At 47.3% G+C, this 24,116-nt stretch overlaps 1 protein-coding gene across 6 annotated transcripts in view; it reads right to left on the bottom strand.

Moving 5' to 3' along the window:
- LOC122380377 (protein singed-like) overlaps positions 1-24,116 on the bottom strand; it is a 53,376-nt gene that overhangs the window by 8,933 nt on the left and 20,327 nt on the right. For 2 of the 6 annotated variants that reach the window (XM_043363479.1, XM_043363476.1), the window contains exon 2: positions 9,149-9,325. Coding sequence is in view for 2 of the 6 variants with exons in the window: in XM_043363478.1 (XP_043219413.1) it covers positions 6,206-6,283 (78 nt within the window). In the remaining 4 variants the exon portion in view is untranslated. Of the gene's footprint in view, positions 1-6,205; positions 6,377-6,829; positions 6,870-9,148; positions 9,326-17,239; positions 17,442-24,116 lie in introns of those variants that run through there. The other 4 variants (XM_043363480.1, XM_043363477.1, XM_043363478.1 and 1 more) reach the window with 4 other exon arrangements.

The raw sequence follows: 24,116 nt of genomic DNA, 5'->3' as shown, positions 1-24,116 counted from the left end.
CAGCTGTTCGCCGCGCACATTTCTCACACTCTGACAGACTGCGTGATCAATCACCGGAAGCACTCCCACGTGACCGGAACTGGACGCTTCCGGCGGCGGCAGTTCCGGTCTGTCTGCAGCGAGCAGTGACGCGTTACGATCAGAGGTCAGTGAACGTTATGATGTTCCAAAACACTTAAAATCCTAAACTTCCAAAACCTTCCTTAACAAAACACTTAAAAAAACTAAAAAAGCCTTATATTGATTTTCACTTCAGAATATAACATTTAATGACGATCTTCAGTGTATCTACGGGTGTCGCAGAGCCTATCGTGGGTGCGTGCCTTCAAGACGTCCGCTGTATAGTGACAGAGCGACAACAGCCAGTACCTCGGAGACGGGGCGCGAACAATAAACACACTACAGCCGTCCAAACAGTGTGTCTGTCCGGGAGCGGACTGGGCACAGCCGCGCGGGTAGACACACAGTCCGGTCAGAACCCCACTAGTGTACACAGAGACCGGTCTGCGACGGGAGCAGCCAGCGGGACGCTGCAGGGCAGTACACGAACGAATTCCAATGACGTTCGCGCGGCCTTGGCGAAAGGGATGGGATGCAATGTGGAGGGATATATTTTCATTGATGGTTACATGCAACTGTAAGGAATGGCGAAGTTAACTGCACATTTTTTTGCATCTAACATAAGAAATGGCTTCCTAATCAAGGTCACCATTGTGCCGTAGAAGTCCTTCCGTGATTACCCATCGGTTTTCCCAATTCCATGTAAGCGCCGCGCCGTGAAAAGTTCTCACTCTTATTAGTGCTGACACAAGTTTACGAGCTTCACCACTCTAACAAAGCTCATCGTATATGTTGTATCCACTCAGGCGGTTGTGCAGTGACTCAGGCTGACATGAGTCGCAGCTGTCTTTGTTCGCTATAGCTTGAGGTGCCGTGTCCCCGTGTCGCGTCGCATCACCGTCTTGCTGGTCACATCAGGCATGCAGCGCTGTGTTGTATAACATCCACATGTTCAACGCCCGTCCGTAGCTTGCGCTTGGTAAGCCCTTTATGGTCGGCAAGTTGGGCCACACGGTCTTACAAGGCGATGAGGCCAGAGGCGCAGCCAGCGAGCTGGTGGCACGACTGATGGATGTGAGCGTACGAGCAGCGTGTCCGTCGCTTGTTTTGGTCGTGGAGGAGACAGGTAACGGCTGTAATATCTCATCCCGATAGTGTTAGCCATCAATGGAGGAGGAATGGGTCTGTCTAAACTGAGTCTGTTACGGCCTTCAAGTTCAGACGTTGGAGTTGACGAAAAAGAAACATTGAAGGGATCCTTATTGGAGCCCAGTGTCTACGCGTAGGCATGCACCAGTATGATCCGTTGCAAGTGGCTACCTACTTTTCTGTAGGTAGTTGGCAGATGCATAACAATCACAGGCAAACAACTTAAGAAATGTGGTGAAACTTTTATGCTTGAAAAATGTGAACGAACATAGTAAATGCAAGGATAGACCTCGCCATCGACGTAAGTGTTTAAAAGCATGTGTTGCATGAGCATCTAAGAACTAGGAGAAATAAATTAATACAATATAATTTATCATTCAGCTTAAATTAAAAGTAAAGACGCATTCAGAATGATACCTAATGAACCTCGAAATTCGAAAATTGCATATCTACAATCAGAGGCGGTGTCCCGTTGCGATAAAGTCGCATAACACCAATCCATGTTCAGAGTTCGATCGGTGTGAAAGTGGAAGGAAAGCAGACCAAAACGGACCTTCATGGCATGTCCCATCCAACAAGCTATCCACCTGCTGCTATGTTCTCGAGTCTCGGCTGTCGACCAACATCGGCGCGGGTGGCTATCGCTCCAGCTGTTTCAGGGTTACGCCTGTCTAGCGTCCACACCTGGCCGGACTTGTCAGACAAATAAATAAATAAGAGTCAAGAGCAAGAGTCGCGAGCTGCAAGTCGTGCACTATGAACCATGTCAGTTGAGACTGTGAGCCGCGCGCCTCGAGCCTTCCCTCAGGCGTTGTTGGAACGCGTGGGCCACTGAGGCGTGGACTGTGTGCTGCCAGCCTTCCCCCTGGGCGATTCTGTACTCTGTACAATAACGTGTGAGCTCTCAGTCTTCCTCAGATCTCTCCACAGACAATGTCCAACAGGTGATGTTCACGATTCAGTTTCACCAATTAAAGATTCCGTAGTGGGTCACATCTGCCGTCTGGGTGGCTGGTAACAAATGGCGAGCAAGTATGGGAAGATTAAAAACACATTGTCCAGGGGGAGGTAGATGTACAAGTGAAACTTTTGGATATTTATATGAAGATGCAGGGAAAGTGAGTGAGAGTGGCAGTCAAGAGTCCATAAACGCGCAACATGTGTGATGCTTTGTATTAAACGCACGCAAATCTCTGGGAAGAAAACCCACCATCATCGCTTATTTTATGCATGAACAACTCAGTGTTCCGCTCATTCGTTGACCACAACCTTGCTCTCTGGCTTTGCTTTTCATGCTTCGCTGCATCCCCGGCCTACTTGTGCAGAATACGGACGAGCGGGGAGCAGTTGATTTAAAAATTGGTGCACAGAACCTAAGGAATATTCAATGTCCAATCGAGGGAGAATGTTTCACCGTTTTATGGCCTTGGTTTCACCTAGTAATTTTGACCAGACATACATTCCACCCCGAAGGAAGCATTTGGATCAAAGTAACGCTGCACTACCGTCAAACATGATGAAACTTCTTAGTGCTTCACGGCTATAACCGTAGATAGGTCAAGGAATTCAAAATATTGCTCACCTTTGGGCTTTGTGAGGGTAGTCTACACATGTGTGAAATAAGACAGGTCGAGATTTAGACAGACCGATTTATGGATAATAGCGTCATGATATCGCTGCGACAACACCGTAATAACGCAAATAAAAAGCAGATAAGTCGTGTCAATAATTTCGCTGTTGCCCGCCTGTGGGCGTATTGAAAACCCGCACAGCCACGCCCATCCACCCCACCCACCGATCATCGTCACGTGACCCGGGACCACATCCGTAACGTGACGACAGCGTGAGTCACGTGACGGCCGGTGGCGTGACGCCATCCCGTGTCACACGAGTCAGACCGCACCGAGCTAATGGGGCATCACCGTCGCCGGCGGCAAACAACTCAGTCACAAACATGACATCAACGCAGGTCGCAGGTACCGTCGATAAACAACAAACCAACACGACTGCTTATCAAGTCGATGAATACCTATAGAATATAGGCGTGATAGCTGTTTCAACATGATACGGTTACAAGGCAAATAATACAATTTTTGACATAGGAACCTGTGAAATACCACATGAGCTTGACAGATATAGTCGGCCCCCGCCGAAGTTAGTTGGTAGCACTGCTGCTCCACGGCGTACATTTCCTACCAGCCCATAGGGTTTACATGTTAAATGGCCTGTTTTCGGCGAGCGATATCTCGGTCAACCTTTGAAGGAATCAATGGTTCTTAGTCTCAAATGATAGATCGATGAATTTTCTTTCGACAATTCCTCTACCATTTTTCACGAAACCCAGCCGATCTTCCACGGCGTACAGGGTAAAGATTTCTCTGCACGCCAGCACCCGCGATCCGCCTCTCCGATCGTCGGCGCGCGGTCCTCGGTAGCGCAGTCGGTAGCGTATCGGGCTACGGATCCGAGGGTCGTGAGTTCGAATCCTGGGAGCGCCGAGTGATTTTGGCTAGAATTGAATGATGTAGATTCTTGAATGTTTGCATAATCAATTATTAATAGCTAATTGAATGTATCTACCCACTAATCGGCCCCTAAAACCTGTTTTTAAGAAATTTAAGAAATGAATGTCACGTGCGCGCCACGACTGCCAACCATAAGCGCTACCATATTCTAGTTTGAACTAACTTTTTGCTAGTCCCGACCACATATAGTAGGTTTTCTAGTAGTTATACTAGAAATTCCTACCAAAGTTCGTCCTACCCTTCACTCAATATACCCTGGATATAGTAGCCAGGGTAGGTTCTGGAACGCTTCAATATTGCAGTACACTGTGAACAGCTGCTGTTAGTGGATGCTGACAAACTTTCCACATCTACTGTCCCCCATTCCTCTGGGATATCTACCCTGGGTCGACCTACGCTCGGCGCCGTAGTTCGGACATACCGTGCCCGTATACCGCAGCTATACTTACGGCGAGAGCCTAAGCGACTTTTGACTTTCGGTAAGAGCCTTTGGCTAAGCGACTTTCTGCATAGCGACTTTCGGCTAAGCGCCTTTCGGCTTAGTGGCTTTCGAAGATGCCTGCATACCTGGTTCACCTGAGGGCTAAGTTCAGGATGCATTTCTCACCATTTTACGAGAACATCACCAGAAGACGCAAATAGGTCCGGGCTCGCCCAGTCCTATGTTGCTACGAGCTTTTAGTTCAGGTAGAGAGAATGGTCAGCTTCCCGGCGCCAAAAGAAAGATCCAAAACATGGGATATAACGACGTAACAAAAAAGGCATCGGAAAACCGACGGGTGCTGACTGCTCGCGGAAGTTTGTTTTGAGTCGACGACTAATGAACAAGATATTTTCTAGAGGGTGTGTAGATTGTGGACTAGAAGGGATAATAGGACTCTGAATAGTTATGCATCCGAGGCATTCATTATTGATTACCTAGCGAAACAAATTACAACAAAGAATATAAAACTCACATGAGCGCATGAGCCCTAATAAACGCGAGACCTGCCGTTATCACGTTTCGGGTTCCACCCGGGAACATAACGGGTCGATGCGATCCCTCTCTGGCGGACTACGGGAGTCCACCAGGTGGAAAGCGGACTCTGACAGCCTCTCTGGCTCTCTGGCACGCGGTCCAATGGCACCGGTATCATTAGATTTCATCGACACTGTGGAGGTACCCCCCAAACCGGACTCCAGCTGGGCGTGGGAACTTATATAAAGGTGCACTGGGAACGAGGAGTTCCCTCCTCTCAATTTCATTCTACTGTGCCCACAGGAACTTGAGATAAAAACTTGCACGAATCCACCTACAAGTTCCGTAAGACGCAAATAAACCCAGGAAAGAATGCTCAATACAACATATCTTCTCGCTTAAAAATCTTCACGACAGGCCAATGTTGTCACATAAAAATATAATTGTACCTATACAATACATTCATCATTCAACCGTATTCCAACCGCATCGGGCTTTCCATTAATGAAACTCCTTTAAGCAGCATGTTCACGCCCAGTTCGAACTCAATAAAAGGCGGTGATTAACGTTCGACCGTTAATTTAACCAGCCGGCGTGGCTCACGGCACGTTAGTGTCACTTCTCAGTCGTAAATCGCCACCGGAGAAAGCCGGTGTCCCGCCTCCGACCGCCGTGATACACGGGCTCATGATTTGACAAAAACACAACAATAGAGGCGGGTTACACGCCTTCACCCAGTGCGCTAGATAGCGGCATGAACTGCCGGATATCTGCTACAGAGTTCCGCTGCTGCGACTGAGACAAACGGCTCTGCCGGGATACCAGCTTCACGGTTGAGTAAAGACTCATGGTCAGAGCGGTCGTGGATATAAAGGGTTACTCAAACAAGGTGTACGCTCGAGCAGAGATCGAGACCAGCGGTCGCCAGCTCTTGGAAAAGAGCGTGGATTGTGTGGGAAAACCGCCTGGAAAGTCAGCCGGCCAAGGCTGCTGTCGCACAGCCAGTGGGAAAGTGGAAACTGACTTCGCTTTGGAATCATGCAGCTTGTCTGGCACGACATCAAGCAGCTTGCTTTTCCTTCCAGCTTTCTTAAAAAAAAAAAATATTTCCATGACTGGAGCAAGGCCGTATATAGGGACTGGAGTACAGCTTTACAATGAGGTAATTGGATGACCTTCACTGCAGCCTCTTCCGACGTCAACGCTAGGCGGTGACACAACCTTCGGAGCAATTTAAACCACATTACAAGTCAAGACGTCCAAACCAGTTCCAGCAACAAAGAATGTCATAGCTTAGCGCACTCATCAGAGCTACAGGGGTATGAAATTCCCTAAAATCCGCTTAAGGAGCCTGCACTACATGTCATGTACTGAGCAGCACTCTACATCCCCACTAGCACATGATATCGACAGGATCACAAGATCACTCAACCGAGGCATATCCACCTAGGGAGGTAGGTAGTGGAAAGCTGACAGACGAGGATGTCTCGCCCTTCCGTGTGGCGGTACTCACATACGGCTGGATGAACCTCATGTCCTCCAGCTCCTCCCAGTCCAGGTCAGACTGACGGCGTATGGACATCACAGGCATCCTGACCACTGCTCTGAGCACGTCTCACTAGCTCAACAACAACTTCTCGTCACCTCACTCAGCTTCAACGTCTCTCACGCGGCGGCACTGGATCTGAGGAGAGTCGGATGACCTTTAAAGACTGTCAGATGGTCCGGAAGGTCCAACTGACGGTCTTTGAATCATCCGACAACCTCAAGGAGGGACGGCGCAAAGACCAAATGCTCTTGGTGGGACTATACGGATACTAAGTGACTGAAAGCGAAAATTATAAACAACTGAAATTCTTAGTAGTACATAAGAAATGGGATTTTTTACGCCAGATAAACATCGGACAATGACATAGTGGAGCTCTGAAGCATCTTGAAATAAGCGCAAGTAAATGCTCGCATTTTTTAGGTGGTCGAAATCGAAAGAATGGAAACAATTAGCAGCTAGTCAACAAATGACTTCCAAACATTTTTGTTTTTCAAGCCACCGAAAGCTTATCTTAGCGCCGCCCTCCCACCATTCTCTATATCTTCCACCCACAACACCACTGCACACCACGCTGGACACAGCACTGACTTCAGGCACGTCTGCTCGTCGCGGAGGCTAGACACCGAATGAACTGACCAATTCCAACGGCTCCGAGCTTTCCAGCCTGGCCAGCCAGCCGGAACGCCGTCTCTCCGCGTTCCGCCTCTAGCTCGGACGGGGAGAGAGACCACAGCACAACACCTGGCGCCCCACGCGCTGCATGTTCTGGGTCGCCGGCTGGACGAGACTGGAGGGCGAGGAAGGCTGGTGTGGTTACTGAAGAGTGAAGAGTGATGGACCGCAAAAGGAGGAACATGATGATGGATGACGACTGAAGGAGAAAGATGACTGAAGGAGGCTGAAGGCCAGTGAAAAGTGGTATAGGAAAATACGAAAATCGAGAGTAAGGCGACCTCAAGATGCTTCAGCGATAGTTGAAGGACAATGTAAGATGATTGACAGAGGATAATGGCTGACAGGATGGTGATGACTGAAAATGGATAAGGGTGAGTAAGGAACCGGATGAGTGACATTGTGGATGAGATGTCATCCGGGACAGAAAAGATTAGGCCACCAGCGAAAGAATAAGAGAGGCTATTATCAAAAGCAGGCGCAGATGCAGAAATTTTCCGCTAGAAATGCGTCCCACAGTGCAGCTGAACTGGGCGGCTACTGGGACTGACCAAACGAGCAGAGAGACGCTTGACGGATGTGAGATATCACCCAGATGGTGGCGTCGTCGGAGAGACATATGGAATGAGCTCTCCAAATAGAGCTATTTAGGTCGAAGAGGCAAATAATCCTCTCCAAATTCTACCTATCCAGCAGCAACGTTAAATAGAAGAATTATCACATGCATGCCATTATTGGATGATAAACAAGTACCAACTCATAGTTTGGTATCAAGTCCAGTAAGCTGGTCACCGCCTTCCTTTGGGTTTTCTATACGCGGAGTCCGACGGCGACGGATAAATCAGAGCAATGCGGTGTGGTGTGTAGGACGAGAAAGTCTGGGTACTGGCGCATATCGCCTGAGCACAGCGTAATTTAGACTGCTATTACAAAGACACGTCGTTACTGTAGAAATAGGTACTTAAAACGTTGAAATTAGCACGTTTTGTCCGCTGATTCCCTCAAAGGCATCGTTTGCTTGTAAGCGTATATCCAGTCAAATTGAGCTAGCTATCACTGGGCAGTCCCGTCTCACCTTTCTCTTCCGTCTCCTCTCGGCCCCCGAAGGCGGCAAGTCCACTCTCCACATATCCACCCTCTCCGCCACCCGCGCACTAGCAGTCCTTCCACAGAGCTTCAGCCCTTCACAGGAGACCACGGAGCCGCGCGGACCACACCGCACTGCCGCAGGCCACCCAACTGATGACCTGCTGACTTCCAGAATGTCTTATAACCACCGAAAATTTCCAGACGATGTTGACACAGACGAACTAAGCCCATCCATCTCATTACGGCCATGCGAGATGACAGCTCACCTCTTCTAATGACTTGCATTGGCGACTAAGCCGCGTTTGAAATAATTCCAAACAGAGCGCAGAATCGCCCGGTGTGAGTCCAGCACCTTACGAATACATCCTCAGGTGCACCTAATCAGTGTCCTATTTCCAGTCAATCATCGGACTAATCCGGGCTTCGATTTGGCTGAGTTGGCAGTTTCATCTGGCCCTTATCAGACCAGTTGATCCGTGAAGAGCAGTCTAAACAGGGCCCGAGCTTTCACGGCGCGGCAGGTGATCCGCCCCGGTGAGAACAGCTGGAGCTTTCACGGTGGTAGGGGGCACCGAATGCTCTAATGAGGTGCTAATGGGGACAAGGACAGGTGTACGGGTATTGGGTGGCGGCGAAGGGAGCAGTGGGCACGGATATCATGGCCACAGTGCACCCACAAATTGCCTTATATTATAGTTATATTCCTACTTTTGTGGTTGGTGCAGCATCGATGACGATTCCCATTCAGTCCATTGTCCAATGCCAAGTCGGAAGCCAAGGTCTAATAATCGACATTGATTACGGATGCGAGTTGATAAGCTTGGCAGTCTATGCCAGGGCTGCAACAACGCCTGAATTGTATACAGTCTGCACATATTCTCACGTTAAACCTTACTACACACGCGTCCCCCACATCACCAAACGTTACTTGAAGCTTCCATGAGCAAGACATGACAGCACATGATAAACAAATTATTGTGTTAAATATGACGCAAGGGGTCCCAGCAACCAACGCCCAGAACTCGCGTGCCTGTCCGTTTCAGCCATACAAGTGTCCACAGATAATCATATCCCCCACCAATCCTTCCTGTGAGAAACACTACCAAACCCACAACTCCATTCCCAACTAGGACCCAACGAACTCACCGGTCCTGGTCCTGGCAGAGAAGATAAAAGCTTGGACGAGCCCAGATGAGCTCAGAGCCAAACTCGGGAGCTCAGACGAGCTCAGAGCTCAGCGTGCAGGACGTGAGCTCGGCACAGCTCGGCAGTGGAGCCAGTGACCTTGCCACTGCCTGTCCCTGTTTCGCCACGTCTGGTTATCTGTGAAGAGAGACGAATCAATTAATGCGTGACCTGTCACATGACAATTAGCACGAGACATTTTACTCCTCAGTGGCGGAGACATTTTATAAACCAGCCAAGGAAGAGTAATTAACACATCACATGATCTTTTCTTTTTCTGGGGCAAAGAACACTCATTGGTCGAACGAAGGGAGGAGCTCACATAGCATGCGATTTTCCCCTCTCAGTGGCTCTCGGTGTCACTGACCCACCCACAACTGAACTGACATTTGACCCCAGTCACGCGACGGGCCGCCACCCGCCCGTCACGGCCACTGTCACGGGACGGTCGAGCCCCGTGTGACGCCGTCACAGGCCTCCGTCACGGTTCGTATCACACCGGTGCTGGGCATTGTGACGCGATGACTCTCAATGTGACGCGCTCCGCTGCGTTCGTAGTACCAGCCCGCCGCGCCGGATTGGCGCAGAAGGGACGATAGGTACTGGCGCGTAGACGGGCGATAATAGCTACTGGAGCAGATGGGTATGGCGGGAAGCTAGCGCAAGACGTAGCCGTGGCAAGAGAAAACGGAGAGAGAACGGATAGTCTGCCTGCACCTTCTGATTTGTTTTGCTAAATGTCCTTCACTGGCCCAAGCATAGGGATCTTTGTCTCTCTCGCCTGTCGGACAGTCGATAGCTTTAGCTGTTATCGGTTTTGTCGCAAAAATCCCATTATACGACAAAACAAAAGCTCGCCGCATTCCACACACAAACACCTGCAGTCCCTGTCAATATCATCCATCGACATTACGAAAAGCATTGAACAAAACCAGGATGGGAAGGTCGACAAGACACAAGTGAGTTTGCCGTCTATCAGTCATTCCCAATCCCTACTGTGTCCTGCCAGTGTCCCTGTCCGCCTAAAGGACAGGTGGACACAGTCCAAAAGGACACTGACCGGAGACACGGTCGGCGGTCCCCGGCGCGCGCCGCCCGAGCCGGGGGCGTTCCGTGTTGGTGACAATTGCGGCGCACGTCAGACATGCGCCACGTAATTGGAAGGCACGCAAACACCGGACGGAGAGTTGACCGACAGCTGGCGGCTTTCACTTCAGATCAGATGCCAATAGCAGGGCAAAGGCAGGCCCACGTCAAAATCTATTTCATATGGAAATTTGATTAGCGAACAGGCATTACCTCATAACGCCTACTTCACCTGTATGTGCTGAAAGCATCCCTACTAAAGACATGGCATAGCCTTTGTAGGGTATGGCGCATATCATTAATGAGATTCAAAGGGTGCATGTTAACAGAAATATCATGAAAAAAGAAAGTCACAGGCTGACATAGCAATTTGAATGGGCAATATGGGCAAATAGGTTCGAGAGCTAATTTGATCCAAACACGGTTCAAGGATTGACACGACTCACAAAGTCACAAGCAGGAAACCCACTATGAACCGAGCAAACAAATCGCCTGGAAACACGCAATTTGTTTTGCTCTTAATTTATACCTATGACGAAATGTACAAATAATTTGATGCAACTTCTTACCAAGAACTTAAATATAACCTCTTTAGAGACCAGGCAAGGTTACACCTCACGAGCAAGGTAAACAAGATCCCGAGTCGCGACATCAAGCCAGACCAGGCGATGTAGCTCGTGCCAAACCTTGCCTCACCGCCCGCTGATAGGTCGCCCGATCGGGCCCTCACCAGATGTGAATACATCACTTATAAACGGTTAGATTTGAATGACGATGATCCTTGGAATGTCGCATGTCTGAACAGAATCTACCTGACTACACATCTCTGGACAAGATACTTTTCAGTACAGAACTTCAGGCTTCTGAATCACTTTAGTCAGTCAACAACAAAGGAAGCTAACACATACAAATAAACACAACAAATAAAACAGTAAAATATGTGTAAGAAACAAACTATAAAAAACACATTTCGACTCCAGACTGTTATGAAGCACTGAAGACTGTGTGGAGTGTAGAGTGCAGTGTAGCGTGTAAAAATTGTCTAGGCTCTCATTTTGTCTATTGTCATTTCGTCATTTTGTCTTTGTGCTATTTTGTCACAATGGGGTTGGGAACTCGATTTTTTAAGAATGCATGAAAATGATCAAACTATTTTCACAGAATTTATGGTGCATACCATTGCCTCATAAAATCAATATGCTGAGAGAAATGGGGGAAGAAAGATAGGAAACTTGTTTTGAAAAGTTCTTGAAAAAAGATGCTCTTGATGCTGTTACGTCACATGTCACCTTCTGCGGTTGACAAATAATGGCGCATCTGGCGCACCACAGATTACATGTTATATCAATGGGTGAAAGTTGTTGTTTGTTTCACTCTGCCATTCGCGCTGTTTTTAACTTTAAATTATGCTAAAACATTTACGGATGAAATGTTCAGTGTCAAAAATTGATGTGTCTGCCGTGTACTATATTCCCACTTAACATTGAGCGCGTGATAAACATTTTATGTACCTCGAATTTTCAAATGATAAAGATGATGAATCGGAGGATGCTGAAAAGCAAAAGCTCATTCCAATATTTGGACTACTTTACGATTAAAATGTTTACATTCCTGTCATCTTATTGATCATTTATTTGTTCTTTTTTATGAAAATAACTTAAGGTGTTGAGAACCGAGGTAATTTCTATCTACCGTGCCTTAAGTTACCAGCAACAGCAATCTATCTACGCCCTACGGTGGCAAGGGAGACTGTGAAAGAAGCGTAAGATGGATTCTAAACAATTCTTTTGTGATATACTGAAGGGCAAAGTGCAGAGAAGAGCGTACAAGCCCTGTTTTGTGCCAGGCTGTTGCAGTAGCACTTATGAAACTCCGAAAACGATCTTCGTTCATGTCCCGAACAACATTACCCTGAGGAGATGATCGTCTGCAATAGCAGGAAGAGCTGATGCAAGTACTTTGAAATCCACTATCAAGTCGGTGCTATTGTTGTAATGATCACTGTGAGGTGAGATATTTTGTGCAAGGGCTGAGTGTAATGCCCAGGAGATGACCTCCATTCGCCCCCTGACCGGTCAGGGTTATAAAATTTGAGTGGATGGCGGTCCGTTTGGGGTTCAGATGTCAATTGTATTTTGTTACTGTCAAACAATACATGTTATGCTGGCAGCGAATGTGTGTAACGTCGGTTTTCGAAACAGAAGTTAGAACTGTAACGGCAGAGTGCTTGCTGGTCTCATCGTAAGTATTGTAAGTGTTGTAAGCAAAAGCATTGTCAATATTTTAAGTATTGTGAGCATTGATGTATGGTAGATATCACCTCACATGATCTCGGCTCAGATAACCCTCCCCGGTGTCCCTGTCAGTAAATGGCACCTGGATCATTACAGATAAGATAATTTGTCATAATTCTTAAAGAATTGGGTGGTTTTGACTCGTTTACCTCGAGGTGCAGGTCGCATTTCAATACTTTTCCATAGGCTTGCAATGTAAAAAGGTCACGACTCTGACCTAACCTCAGGTCACAGATCAAAAATTCTGAGATATACAAACGACACATACTGCAGGTACTGTTTTGAAGACTTGATGAGAGGAAATAACTTCGTGAAAAACTCAAGCTCTGACGTGTTTGCAAACTTTTCTGAGGTGGGGTCAACAAACCCGCTCTGGTTACCTGACCTGACCTGACCCGGCATTTTTTTATTTTTTTTTTTGCTGAGATGTGCGCAATGAGCATTTAGGAAAAGTCACCAAATATGAGCTGAATGTCTCGCGGCGTTTGGCAATTGTACAAGAAAATCCTGAAAGGCCTCCCCGTCCGAAATAGGGTTAATGTGTATATGAAGAGTTGCAGATGCCAAACATACCCAGATCTAAGACTGCAGTTCCCAGCGCCGCTGCAACGTTTTTAAAACAAACATACATAGGACATACAAACATGTTTATTTGCATCTGTTTTGGATAATAGCAACTCATGGCGCCATCACCCGCGATAACTGTTAGGATTTGAGATATATTTTTATTTAGGCCATTAGTTTGGCTGTAATGTTTATTAATATTAGTTGGGCGGAGTTTGACTCAACCCTACCCCTACACTACCCTACATGCGACTGGACGCTTTCCAAGCCCACAAGCATCACGACGCCGAGATGGAATGTAGCCGGGAAATCACCCTCGCCATCTGCTCTAGAGCTAATCGTGTGGGGCGGCGTGTGGGGCGCCGCTTAGCCTATGGGGGTGCACTTCTAGTGGATGGGGGACGGGGGTGCACCTGCACCCCTTTCATATGGAAAGTTACTTCCCTGATTACAGCTCCCCGTATTGCACCTAATCAGGGAACGGCCAGCAAACGAAGGAACTATTTCTGGATGACAGGCGAATAACCGCTCACGCAAGGAGCAGAGCTCCGCCCCGTCCAAAGTGGCCAACAAAGCAGAGACAGAGGCAGCATCACATCTTCCATCAAAGAACTGGTTTCTGGCTTGGAAGATGAGCTCCATCTTTGCATCCGAGTCGGTGCTGTCAGGAATCAGCTGGTCTAATGGAGTGAGAGTAGTGAGACGACTAGCTATTGTATCAGAGCTGCCTGGTCTTCGTAGCATTTGCACCGATTCTTCTCGATCGGACTCTGAATTCTGTCCCTCCTGCGTATTACTTGAGGCATTGCTATGTAGCTAAGTCTTTGGCAGAGTTTCATTATCCATGCTTTGCAAACAGTGCCATAACAACACAGTTAATTAATCACCAAGCTTCTTTGCAAGTTCCAATACAGTTGAATCGCACGCGATTTGAGTGCAAAAATCAAGAAAAGTGCCAACTTGTTCCCGTAAAATATTTTGAATATTGACCTAAAAAAATGAGTAATTTCCAGATAAAATAACAGCGAAATCAGTTTTCGCTTGCCAATAAAACTCACAGATATTGAAGCTCCATTATTAAAGGAACATTTTAGTATATGCCATTCTTGATAAAACTTCTTAGCCACGCAATACCAGCGCAAAATAAAGAGCACACTGAAAACACGACCAATCACTCCGATTTACCATAGGAAAATACATAGAAAATGTATGTCTCAACTGCGCCAAATATACAGACAGTTATATACCTACATGTGACGTCATGATTAGCCCGACCAATCAGAAGCAAGTTGTTTTCAGCCACAAATAATTAATTTCTGAACTAACTAGACATTTTTTTAACAAAGTGATTTTAAATTAAATCATTAAAAATTCTGAACTTTTTTATTTTACCAAAACATACAGAGCATGCAGATAGGTCCCAACCCTATTCATTGTCAGCTATCGGCCGTCGATACGTACGAGTATGCTTGCATATAGTGACACGTGGGATGGGAAGGAATTCCGATTGCTATGCTAATGGCTTAGTGAACACGGGACTCGCTAATGCAGGGGGATGTCACTACTTTGCTTCGCCATAGGTCCAGTACTGATATCGTCGGTTTCGATCCCGGTGACGTCAGTGCTGTCTACATCCGGGAACTTATTGCACTTGGTTCTCATTATAGGTGGCCATATTGTTTTGTCTCGTGACGACACATTTGCGTCATCGGGATCGAAACTGGCTGTAAACAAATCGCTCAGTGTCGCTACCTACTATATATGGCCTTGCGCTAATGTGTTCATTTGTAACAGTCAAAGGTCCCGTTGTGCAGAGTGGCGATAACTGATACGCATCATCATTACAAGAGTCCTTTATTCAGTGATATCATAGCTGATGCAACAGTCTGCTCCAAGGATCTGTGGTGAAGCATTACAGCGACGTTACGGGCGGAACAATTCTTTTCATTTTTAATGAGTAAGGGAAGTGGCAACGGCGAACAATGTAAATGCCTGTATCTTCTTATGTTAGCTTCAAATTATCATTTTTTTAATTAAGAGTTAGTCGCTAAATATGAAAACCATATTACCATAAAGACATAACAACATCTGTTCCGATCTTCTGATCAGTCTCTGGTAATTGTTTGAGTTCGTAGAACGCTTTCTGATACCATCTGCTACGAAAACCTCTTGTGCTTGCCAGGTGGGCCTACAGGAGATGCCGCTTCCCTTTTAAACAGAACAGACACACAGCAGGCGTTATTTACCGTTCAGCATATTTTCTCTTTAGCCGTTTCAAAAACCAGCAGCTATCTGCGTGCCGCAAACTAACAGCTCAGAGGACAAACGGCCTGAGAAAGCATAGCACGAGATTGTGGTAGAGTGGTTGCCGCCTTGACGACTTGCGATGAGGTATTGAAAAGGATACTATGGCGAGGAAAGAAGCTGGCTGCAAAAGCTAACGGTATGTCCGTACGGGAGCAAGTCCGCTGCCTGCACCGTCCTCTTTGTAACGCCATCAGGCAGCGGCTCGCCAGCTTTCAGCAACAAATGGTGACGGCATTGTATCATGTAACAATATTTGGTCTCCGCACAGCCGAGCCGGCTCGATGTAACTATTGCTTAGCCAAACAACAGGAATGTTATTCAGTGTTCGTAAGACCATCGCTCCATGAAACGACCGGCATCTGCGTCCAGTTCTGTCACATTCTGAGCAACAGAGCTTGGCCAGATGAAACAAAATGCATGCAAGCATACGTTGAAAACCCTGCAGTACAGTGTTGCCTGCAATGCTCTCTAAACTAGCTGTGGATGCAAATGCATAATTTTCCGGATGGAAACGTGGAATTATTGAGCAATCTAAAATACTGAAGGCTGTCTTTAGGGAAAGCAGCACAAAAGAACAACCAGCAAGATATCAGAGTGATATTTCAGAGCCAGGACTCATACTCCTGAAAGATATCAGCAAACTTTTCAAGTCACCTTCTTAGCAGCTTTCATTCAAGAGCCCAATGAGACCTCCCCCCCCCAAGCAACTTGCCCATGTCCAAATATATCCTGCCCTTCGACTACGACGTGGCAAAAATACCGTCCGTCTCAATATAGCCCCTGGCAGCGTGAGTGGTCGCCTGGGGTCAGACCGGTCCATCACCGCTGACCGGTCAACATATACTGAGCGGCGGGGACGCCCGTCACTCGACAGCTGGTTAAATCTCAGTGACGGGGGCTGCCTGCCGCGCTGAGGGAAGGGGAAGACGGGGCAGGCGGGTATACGAAAATTAAAAATTTCCTCATTTTGCGCATAAAACGTATGATATATTATGGTAGCAAACTATTATCTTCGATTGTTTGTTAACTAACTTTATATCTGAAATGCTCAAGTCATCAGTCGCCCATCACGCAATCAAAATGCAAGGTCATCAGGCGAATAGCTTAACTCACTTAGAGAGGTTCATTGCGAGCACGAAGGGTAGGAATAACGGCAAATAAATCCACCAAATCAGAATTCCGAAAATCAACATTAACCATAACCTTTCCCCCCAGAAACTGAGATATCGTTGATGGATATGGTGATTAGCAGAATAAAAATGAGGGCCTGAGGGTAGGGCGCCGGCATATCTTATAACGAGGAATATAGAGGCGACGATGGAGTTGATTAAGCAGGGATGTCAGCAGGGGCTTGGATTTCAGTAAATCCTTCTCATAAAATCACCATAAAACTATATAAAAGAGGCCGCCGTGCATGTACGACCAAACATGTTCGCTACATTGAGAAAAGGTACTATATGACTACATGAAACACATATTCACAGCTGTTTTACTTCAGAAAGCGAAGAATGAAAACGTTTACAACAATAAGCGTGACCTTTGCACTGCCGATGACATAAAGTGTAATCCTGGACTAGGGGGGGGGGGGGGTAGTAACATGTTAAAACGACGCAAACAAGAAATTTGCAGTAATGAGATGTCACAAACCTGCTGACATCTCACCGCGGAAAAGTCACAAATTATCTACAAGCATGGTGTTAGTCACAAAGCCTCCTAAGGTCCTTTGAGCATCACCAAAATAGAATCGACTGGCATCTACAAACAACTGAAATATTATAACCGTCAAGCAATCAGTACTTACAGACACAAAAGTCGTGTCTCTCTCTTCTAATCCATGACTGTATTACGAGTCACGACAAGTTTAGGTAGCTGACAGAACCAATTTTACTACTCCACACTCCTGCTAGACTTCTGCCAGACTTCACACTTCACACCTCTGGACCACTGACATCTGACAGAAAACCGCTCTAACACTCAGACCAGACTGCTCGGTCTCTCACGCTGGACTGCTCACCGGAGGCCGGTTGCAATGTCATCCGGTGTGCCGACTCCATTGTACCCCCCCCCCCGCACGCCCCCCTCCGTGTATCGATCTCGACGGGGGGCGTCGACGCCGACGGAGACCGACGACCTGGAGGGGCCGAGGGTCGTCGGTCGGCCCCACGTGCGCCGAGATCGGCCTCAGACTGAGAAAACGGTGGGTTCACAGGGCAGCCGAGGACACTGCGGCAGGGCAAGCATGAATAGAAGACGTCTTGTGGGGCTCGGAATTATTTCAATCTTGAGAAAACAGCTTCATGTGCAATGGAATGCAGATGTTACAGAAATGTAGCTCAACTGAGCAGTGAGCAACCAAGTGCATTTGGAACACAGTGCTGAATTCAATGAATTCAGTGACCAGCAGGCGTGAACCATTGAACATCAATGAGCTACCTAAGAGCACTAAAATGTTCTCCCAGACATGATAAAGTTAATTTTTCACTCAAACGAGCCGCTCAGTGAGACGTGCCATTGATACATCCGACCATCGTTCATATCGAGCCAGAGTCCGAACTTCGGTCGATCTATTCAATTCCACACCAGACCAATGCAGTTATCTCCGCGTCCGCCACTAGAAACAACCACTAGACTTGAAAGATCGAACCGTTCATTGGGCCATTTCATCAGAAAGCCAGCATAAACAACAACAGACACTGCCACTCGCGGAGGAATGCCGAAGTCTTTCACGATATGGTTTTCGTCAACAGTCTAAAATCAACATTCCTGAACAATATAACCGCAAGATCTTGCACAATGCACATGCTCCAACCGCGTTAACCCGGAAGAAGTTCGAATTGCCAACATTTTGCTATTGAATTCCACGATCGCGTCAATAACAAAGCATTGTCTGGTCGGATGTCAAACTGATGGGAGAGCGTGATGGTCATCATCGTGAGGCACACGCAAGCCGCATCAAACGCCTGGGGGGCTGCACGCATCCAACACCCTAGGGGCTGCACGCACCAAATGACTCCTGAACAGCACGGATCAAACGCTCTCGGAGACACAAACGCAGCGAGCTATAATCATTTAGGCGGACGCATGATTCAAAATCTTATACCGGAGAGCATGCCTACACATCTGCGTCGATGTCATGGGTATCGTGCAGTTGATGTCTACATCATATCTTTGACGAATTTTATGGACCAAATGTCGAAAAGTTCCTCGAAATGGGAATTCATAAGGCATAAGGTGGCCGTTTTGATTGGCAATCACCAAATAGCGGTAGCTCACACAAAGGGCCGATTTTACATTTACATGTGGCAGCGCGACCCTAACCACAGAACAAATTGGGCAACCACACGATGAAATTCGCCAATCTGTGGTAGGCTGTATTCCAGACAGGAAGGGCAGGGGACTGCAGCTATCTGAGCGGGAAGGAGCCACCGACGGGAGCCGGACACGTGGTAGTGATAGCTGGCCGGACACAGGATATGTGGCCAGCGGCCTCTGCAGGACTGGGGGAGGGCAGAGTCGCAGACGGCAGTCACCCGCCGGGGGATCGCTACCAGCTGTCTCGCATCAGTTCTTTAGGGGGAGCTGAAACGCGGTCTGCGCGCTTGAAAACTGTGTTCCGGGCTCAACACAGGAGGAGGGTCAAATGTCTCGTCCGTCCCAAAATGTCTGTTTCTAGGTTCCATACAAGATTCACTTGCAGTGTTATATGCCAGCCTTTCTAGTGCCCGTTCAGTTATTCACTGGATGGATAAAAACAACTCCAAAGCATCACGAATCGGTAGTTCGTGACAGGAGAGACATCACGTGATGTCTGCAGCACATTCCAGACCAGCTATTATCAGAGCTTGTTTGGGACAAATCGGTTGCCAGGGGCCGAGTAAAGCAACACGTGATACGGTATATCTTGGAAACGGACTGGCCTGGCAAGCTGCCAAATCCACATCTAAAGCATACAGAAACTAGTTGGGACTGACGACAAGAATAAACGAACTGACTGGCCGAGATAAGTCTGACAGGAATATCACACCTACAGAAGTCTGTAGAAAGGAGTCTGCGTACTGTCAACCCGTTAACGGCATTATAATATTTGCGTTCGCTTAAAACCTATTCATGGACACTAGAACTTGCATAAGTTGCGGATACGCTGCATCCAGCTTCGTTCCTGAACTATCCATCAACTGACTAACGCTTTAGTGGAATAAATCGCCACCCAAGCGGAACAAAACCAGGGAAAGCTATGCAGATTTCACTGAAACATGACACAAGGAAAGTGAACATGACTTTATTAGTGAGTTCATGAGTGAGTTCGGCAGACGGTGAACGGTAAATAATAGCCAGGAGAGAGCCTGCACGACGAAACAGCGTGGGCGCACCTGGCCTGCCGCAGCGCACAGTGACAGGCAGAATCACGCCAGAATCACGCCAGAATCACGATTACCATGCACTTCTCAAATAAAGTAGTTGAAAAGACAGCATTTGCTTTGCTATGTAAACACAGTAATAATGAGCGTCAGAGCTACAAGGAGGAAGGGAAAAGACGAGGAACAAAAAACAAGCAAAAGTCAATTAACAGCCTTAAAAAAAAAATGTTCTTTCAGTGCGGTGGTGGATCCGTATTCCGTGGTGTTGCATAAGCTCTTCTTAGCGGCACCCAGGTTCGTCGTAACCACCCAATAACCATCAATGTTAAATTGATCAATGTCATCTGAAAATGTGTGACGTCCCGAAATAAAGGTGAAATTATGAACAATTATTTGTGTCGATTCATCCATCGAGGAACCATAGAGGAAGGCTTGGACACATGTTTATCACACTGCACCACAACACCCTAATGAGTTATTCATTCATTCTTCTCCCTTTCACGACCGTGGGACTCCACACCCGGTCGGCGGCCATTTGGACCCCTCGGTCGGGTGTTCTACACGCTCCTAGGCGCACTGTCGGCAGGCTGGGCGTGCTCTCCGGGCCGCCACGTGGCCGGTCCGCTGGGCTGATCAATACTGCCGGCTGAACTGGGAGTGTGGAGGGACCGGGGACCCGGGGACTGCGAGAAGGGGAGCTCAGAGAGCGGGGGAGGATGCTGGGGAGGCCGCGCCGCGCGAGATGCGTGGATGGTAGAGATGGAAACAACATCAGCGGCAGTGAAAAATAACGTGAGGGGAGTGTTGATGGGGCAAGGTGATTGCTAACAGAATCAATCACATATCGAGCAACTACACTGGTATGCTAGATAAATTGAAAAGCAGCACACCGGTTCCGAACTCGCCACTTTTAACATTTCTAATGGACGGAGAAGCGAGAATACCCCACAATGGTCAAGCCTAACTTCGGTTCATCACACAGTGCAGAAATTTCGTTGATCAATCCAAAAATCAGAACTAATAAGCGCCCACACTTTGACAGTATCAAAAACATTCCACTGTTATTAAATAATAAATTCACACTGAGTGCTTTGTTTCAACGCAACCTTTGACAAGCGTTAGCTCAATGTCACTTTGGTAAAAAGGCCGACAGTTGGTGCTACGACTCCATCTTTGAGCAGCGGCTGGTGCTCGGCCGATGCGAGGCAGAGTTGGTCGTCAGTTGTTTGGGTAAAACGTCAAAGATTGACGGCCCACACCCCTCCCAGATGAGTCATTGAACGTCCGGCGTATTGGAGTTGTCTGCGGTCAATACGGCTTACGGCGCGGCGCTATCACGACGCGACGGAAGACGAACTTCGACGTAAATGGGAACAAAACTGAGCAGGCCGGGAACTGAGGCATAGCAAAGGAAACTGTGTGGAAGAAGAGTCCTAGACTGGGCTGGAACCGACCGGAAATGTAATTGGACCCCGAAATGGTATTCACAGTAGCAGCATAACCAGTAAGTTCATTTGCTACACGATTACTTTTCTATTAGCTCGCATGCCACACATATCTCCGAAAAAAAAAACAACACAAAATACCGGTGTTAAATTGGTGTAATGAAAATGATGCCATCCGTTTCTCTCCATCGAGCTTGTAGCTGCCTCGAGTCGATATTAGCAATCGATACCATCGCCAATCACAAAAAGCTAAAAAAAAAACTAGCAAGGAATAGGTACTGGGAAAAGACGGGCTAGGTGCCCTCATAGCCATAGCATCCAGCACACCAATCTTCCGGGACAGCCTCCACGCAGCTACTGTGGACGTCAAACCGCGTGGGACGCGACTTTTTCGCAATAACTTTTGAATGCGTTGCCTCTCAAGAACGAAACTTCGGCAATGGACGTTTCAGACCCCGGCCTAATTTTTATTACTAAGGTTTTTCAATGTCCGATCAATATTTAGGGCACTTCCCGTTCACTCGTAATGTTAAGTTTTGCTCCTGAAACTCTCTCGGTGAGCAGAGGCTACTCCACAAGGGCGGAGCCATAGTGTGACGTTGGAGCTAAGCTCCGCCTCGGCTGGCCGTTGCCTGAGGCGCTACCTGACCCGAGACCGGTCAGTCGCGGTCCGTAGGGGTTGGTACGCGGTGCTTCCTGCCAACACACCCAGCCGCATGGCGTACGTTATTCATGCTTGCCCTAAGGGCTGCAAGAAATATGCGCCAAATATTACGATGATTTAAGAGAGAGAGAGAGAGAGAGAGAGAGAGAGAGAGAGAGAGAGAGAGAGAGAGAGAGAGAGAGAGAGAGAGAGAGAGAGAGAGAGAGAGAGAGAGAGAGAGAGAGAGAGAGAGAGAGAGAGAGAGAGAGAGAGAGAGAGAGAGAGAGAGAGAGAGAGAGAGAGAGAGAGAGAGAGAGAGAGAGAGAGAGAGAGAGAGAGAGAGAGAGAGAGAGAGAGAGAGAGAGAGAGAGAGAGAGAGAGAGAGAGAGAGAGAGAGAGAGAGGAGAGAGAGAGAGAGAGAGAGAGAGAGAGAGAGAGAGAGAGAGAGAGAGAGAGAGAGAGAGGAGAGAGAGAGAGAGAGAGAGAGAGAGAGAGAGAGAGAGAGAGAGAGAGAGAGAGAGAGAGAGAGAGAGAGAGAGAGAGAGAGAGAGAGAGAGAGAGAGAGAGAGAGAGAGAGAGAGAGAGAGAGAGAGAGAGGAGAGAGAGAGAGAGAGAGAGAGAGAGAGAGAGAGAGAGAGAGAGAGAGAGAGAGAGAGAGAGAGAGAGAGAGAGAGAGAGAGAGAGAGAGAGAGAGAGAGAGAGAGAGAGAGAGAGAGAGAGAGAGAGAGAGAGAGAGAGAGAGAGAGAGAGAGAGAGAGAGAGAGAGAGAGAGAGAGAGAGAGAGAGAGAGAGAGAGAGAGAGAGAGAGAGAGAGAGAGAGAGAGAGAGAGGAGAGAGAGAGAGAGAGAGAGAGAGGAGAGAGAGAGAGAGGAGAGAGAGAGAGAGAGAGAGAGAGAGAGAGAGAGAGAGAGAGAGAGAGAGAGAGAGAGAGAGAGAGAGAGAGAGAGAGAGAGAGAGAGAGAGAGAGAGAGAGAGAGAGAGAGAGAGAGAGAGAGAGAGAACTTTGTATTTACAGACACTTAGTCCAATGCTACATAACATGAAGATTCATGGCACTCCCAGAGCATCATTCCATGCCGCTCTTAGCGGTGATCGCCGGCGTATGTCACTGTCAACCAGGACATTGATGATCGCGTTGGTGGAATATTCTAGAATATTCTGACTAGCCAAAGAATATTCTGACAGCATTGTTAAGACACACTTTGAATTTTCTTATAACCGCAGCACTATAAGCACGCCACAAGTGAACACAGTACACAGAAGCACAGTAGGTCGTGAATAAATACTTTTTCACAGCATAAGTACACATGCCAAATTTGCGAATGAGCGAATTGGTTCTACAGCACAGCATACGATATTGCTGCTGAATCTCAAGATCATCACGCACATTGTCAGTCATGAAGTAACCAAGATATTTGTACTCACTTACAACTCTTAATATTGTGCCACAAAGAGACAGCTCAGGAGTTTTAAGATTTTTCAAAGCCTTTGGACGCATAATCAAGCATACAATTTTCTTTGTGTTGTACTTGATATCATACTCCTCTGCAAATCGTTCGCAAGTATTCAAGAGCACTTGCAAGCCATGGTGAGATGGCGAAAGAAGGATGACATCATCAGCATAAGCAATGTGATTCATGCTGCCTAAATAACGGCAGCCAACGCCAGTTTCATCCAGTGCTGAAGAAAGAGAGTCTATATACACATTGAACATGAAGGGGGAAAGTACATATACCTCCCTGCCTCACGCCGTTACTTACATTAAAACCGCCAGTTGTGACACCACCCCATTTGACGTGAAAAAGCTGAGTACCGTACCATTCAACTAGAAGTTTAACGAGGCTTTTATCAATTCCACGCTTTAAAAGTTTGTCATAGAGTTTCCAGTGATTCACTCTATCAAAAGCTTTTGATGCATCCAGAAAACAAACATACACGGCACTATTGTTTCTAAGGTAATAATCTGAAATTTCTTTGACTGCATATATTGCCATATCAGTACCATGAGCTGGCTTAAAACCAAATTGATGGTCAGTTGTTTTTAGGTTCTCCTTGCAGCGCATAAAGATCAACGTCTCTAGAAGTTTAGAGCTAACACTGGCCAAAGCAATTGGTCTGTAGTTGTCCTTCTCCGAGATATTACCAGATTTATCCTTCACGATTGGGACCAATACAACTTTAGTAAGGGCATGAGGCAGATGCCCGTGCTTTACCATCATACTGAAACATAGC

Source organism: Amphibalanus amphitrite, unplaced genomic scaffold, assembly GCF_019059575.1.
Source record: "Amphibalanus amphitrite isolate SeventyFive unplaced genomic scaffold, NRLGWU_Aamphi_draft 000097F_arrow, whole genome shotgun sequence".
NCBI classification, from domain to species: domain Eukaryota; kingdom Metazoa; phylum Arthropoda; class Thecostraca; order Balanomorpha; family Balanidae; genus Amphibalanus; species Amphibalanus amphitrite.
Note: the sequence above shows the minus strand (reverse complement) of the source record. Positions and strands in the feature narration are given on the sequence as shown.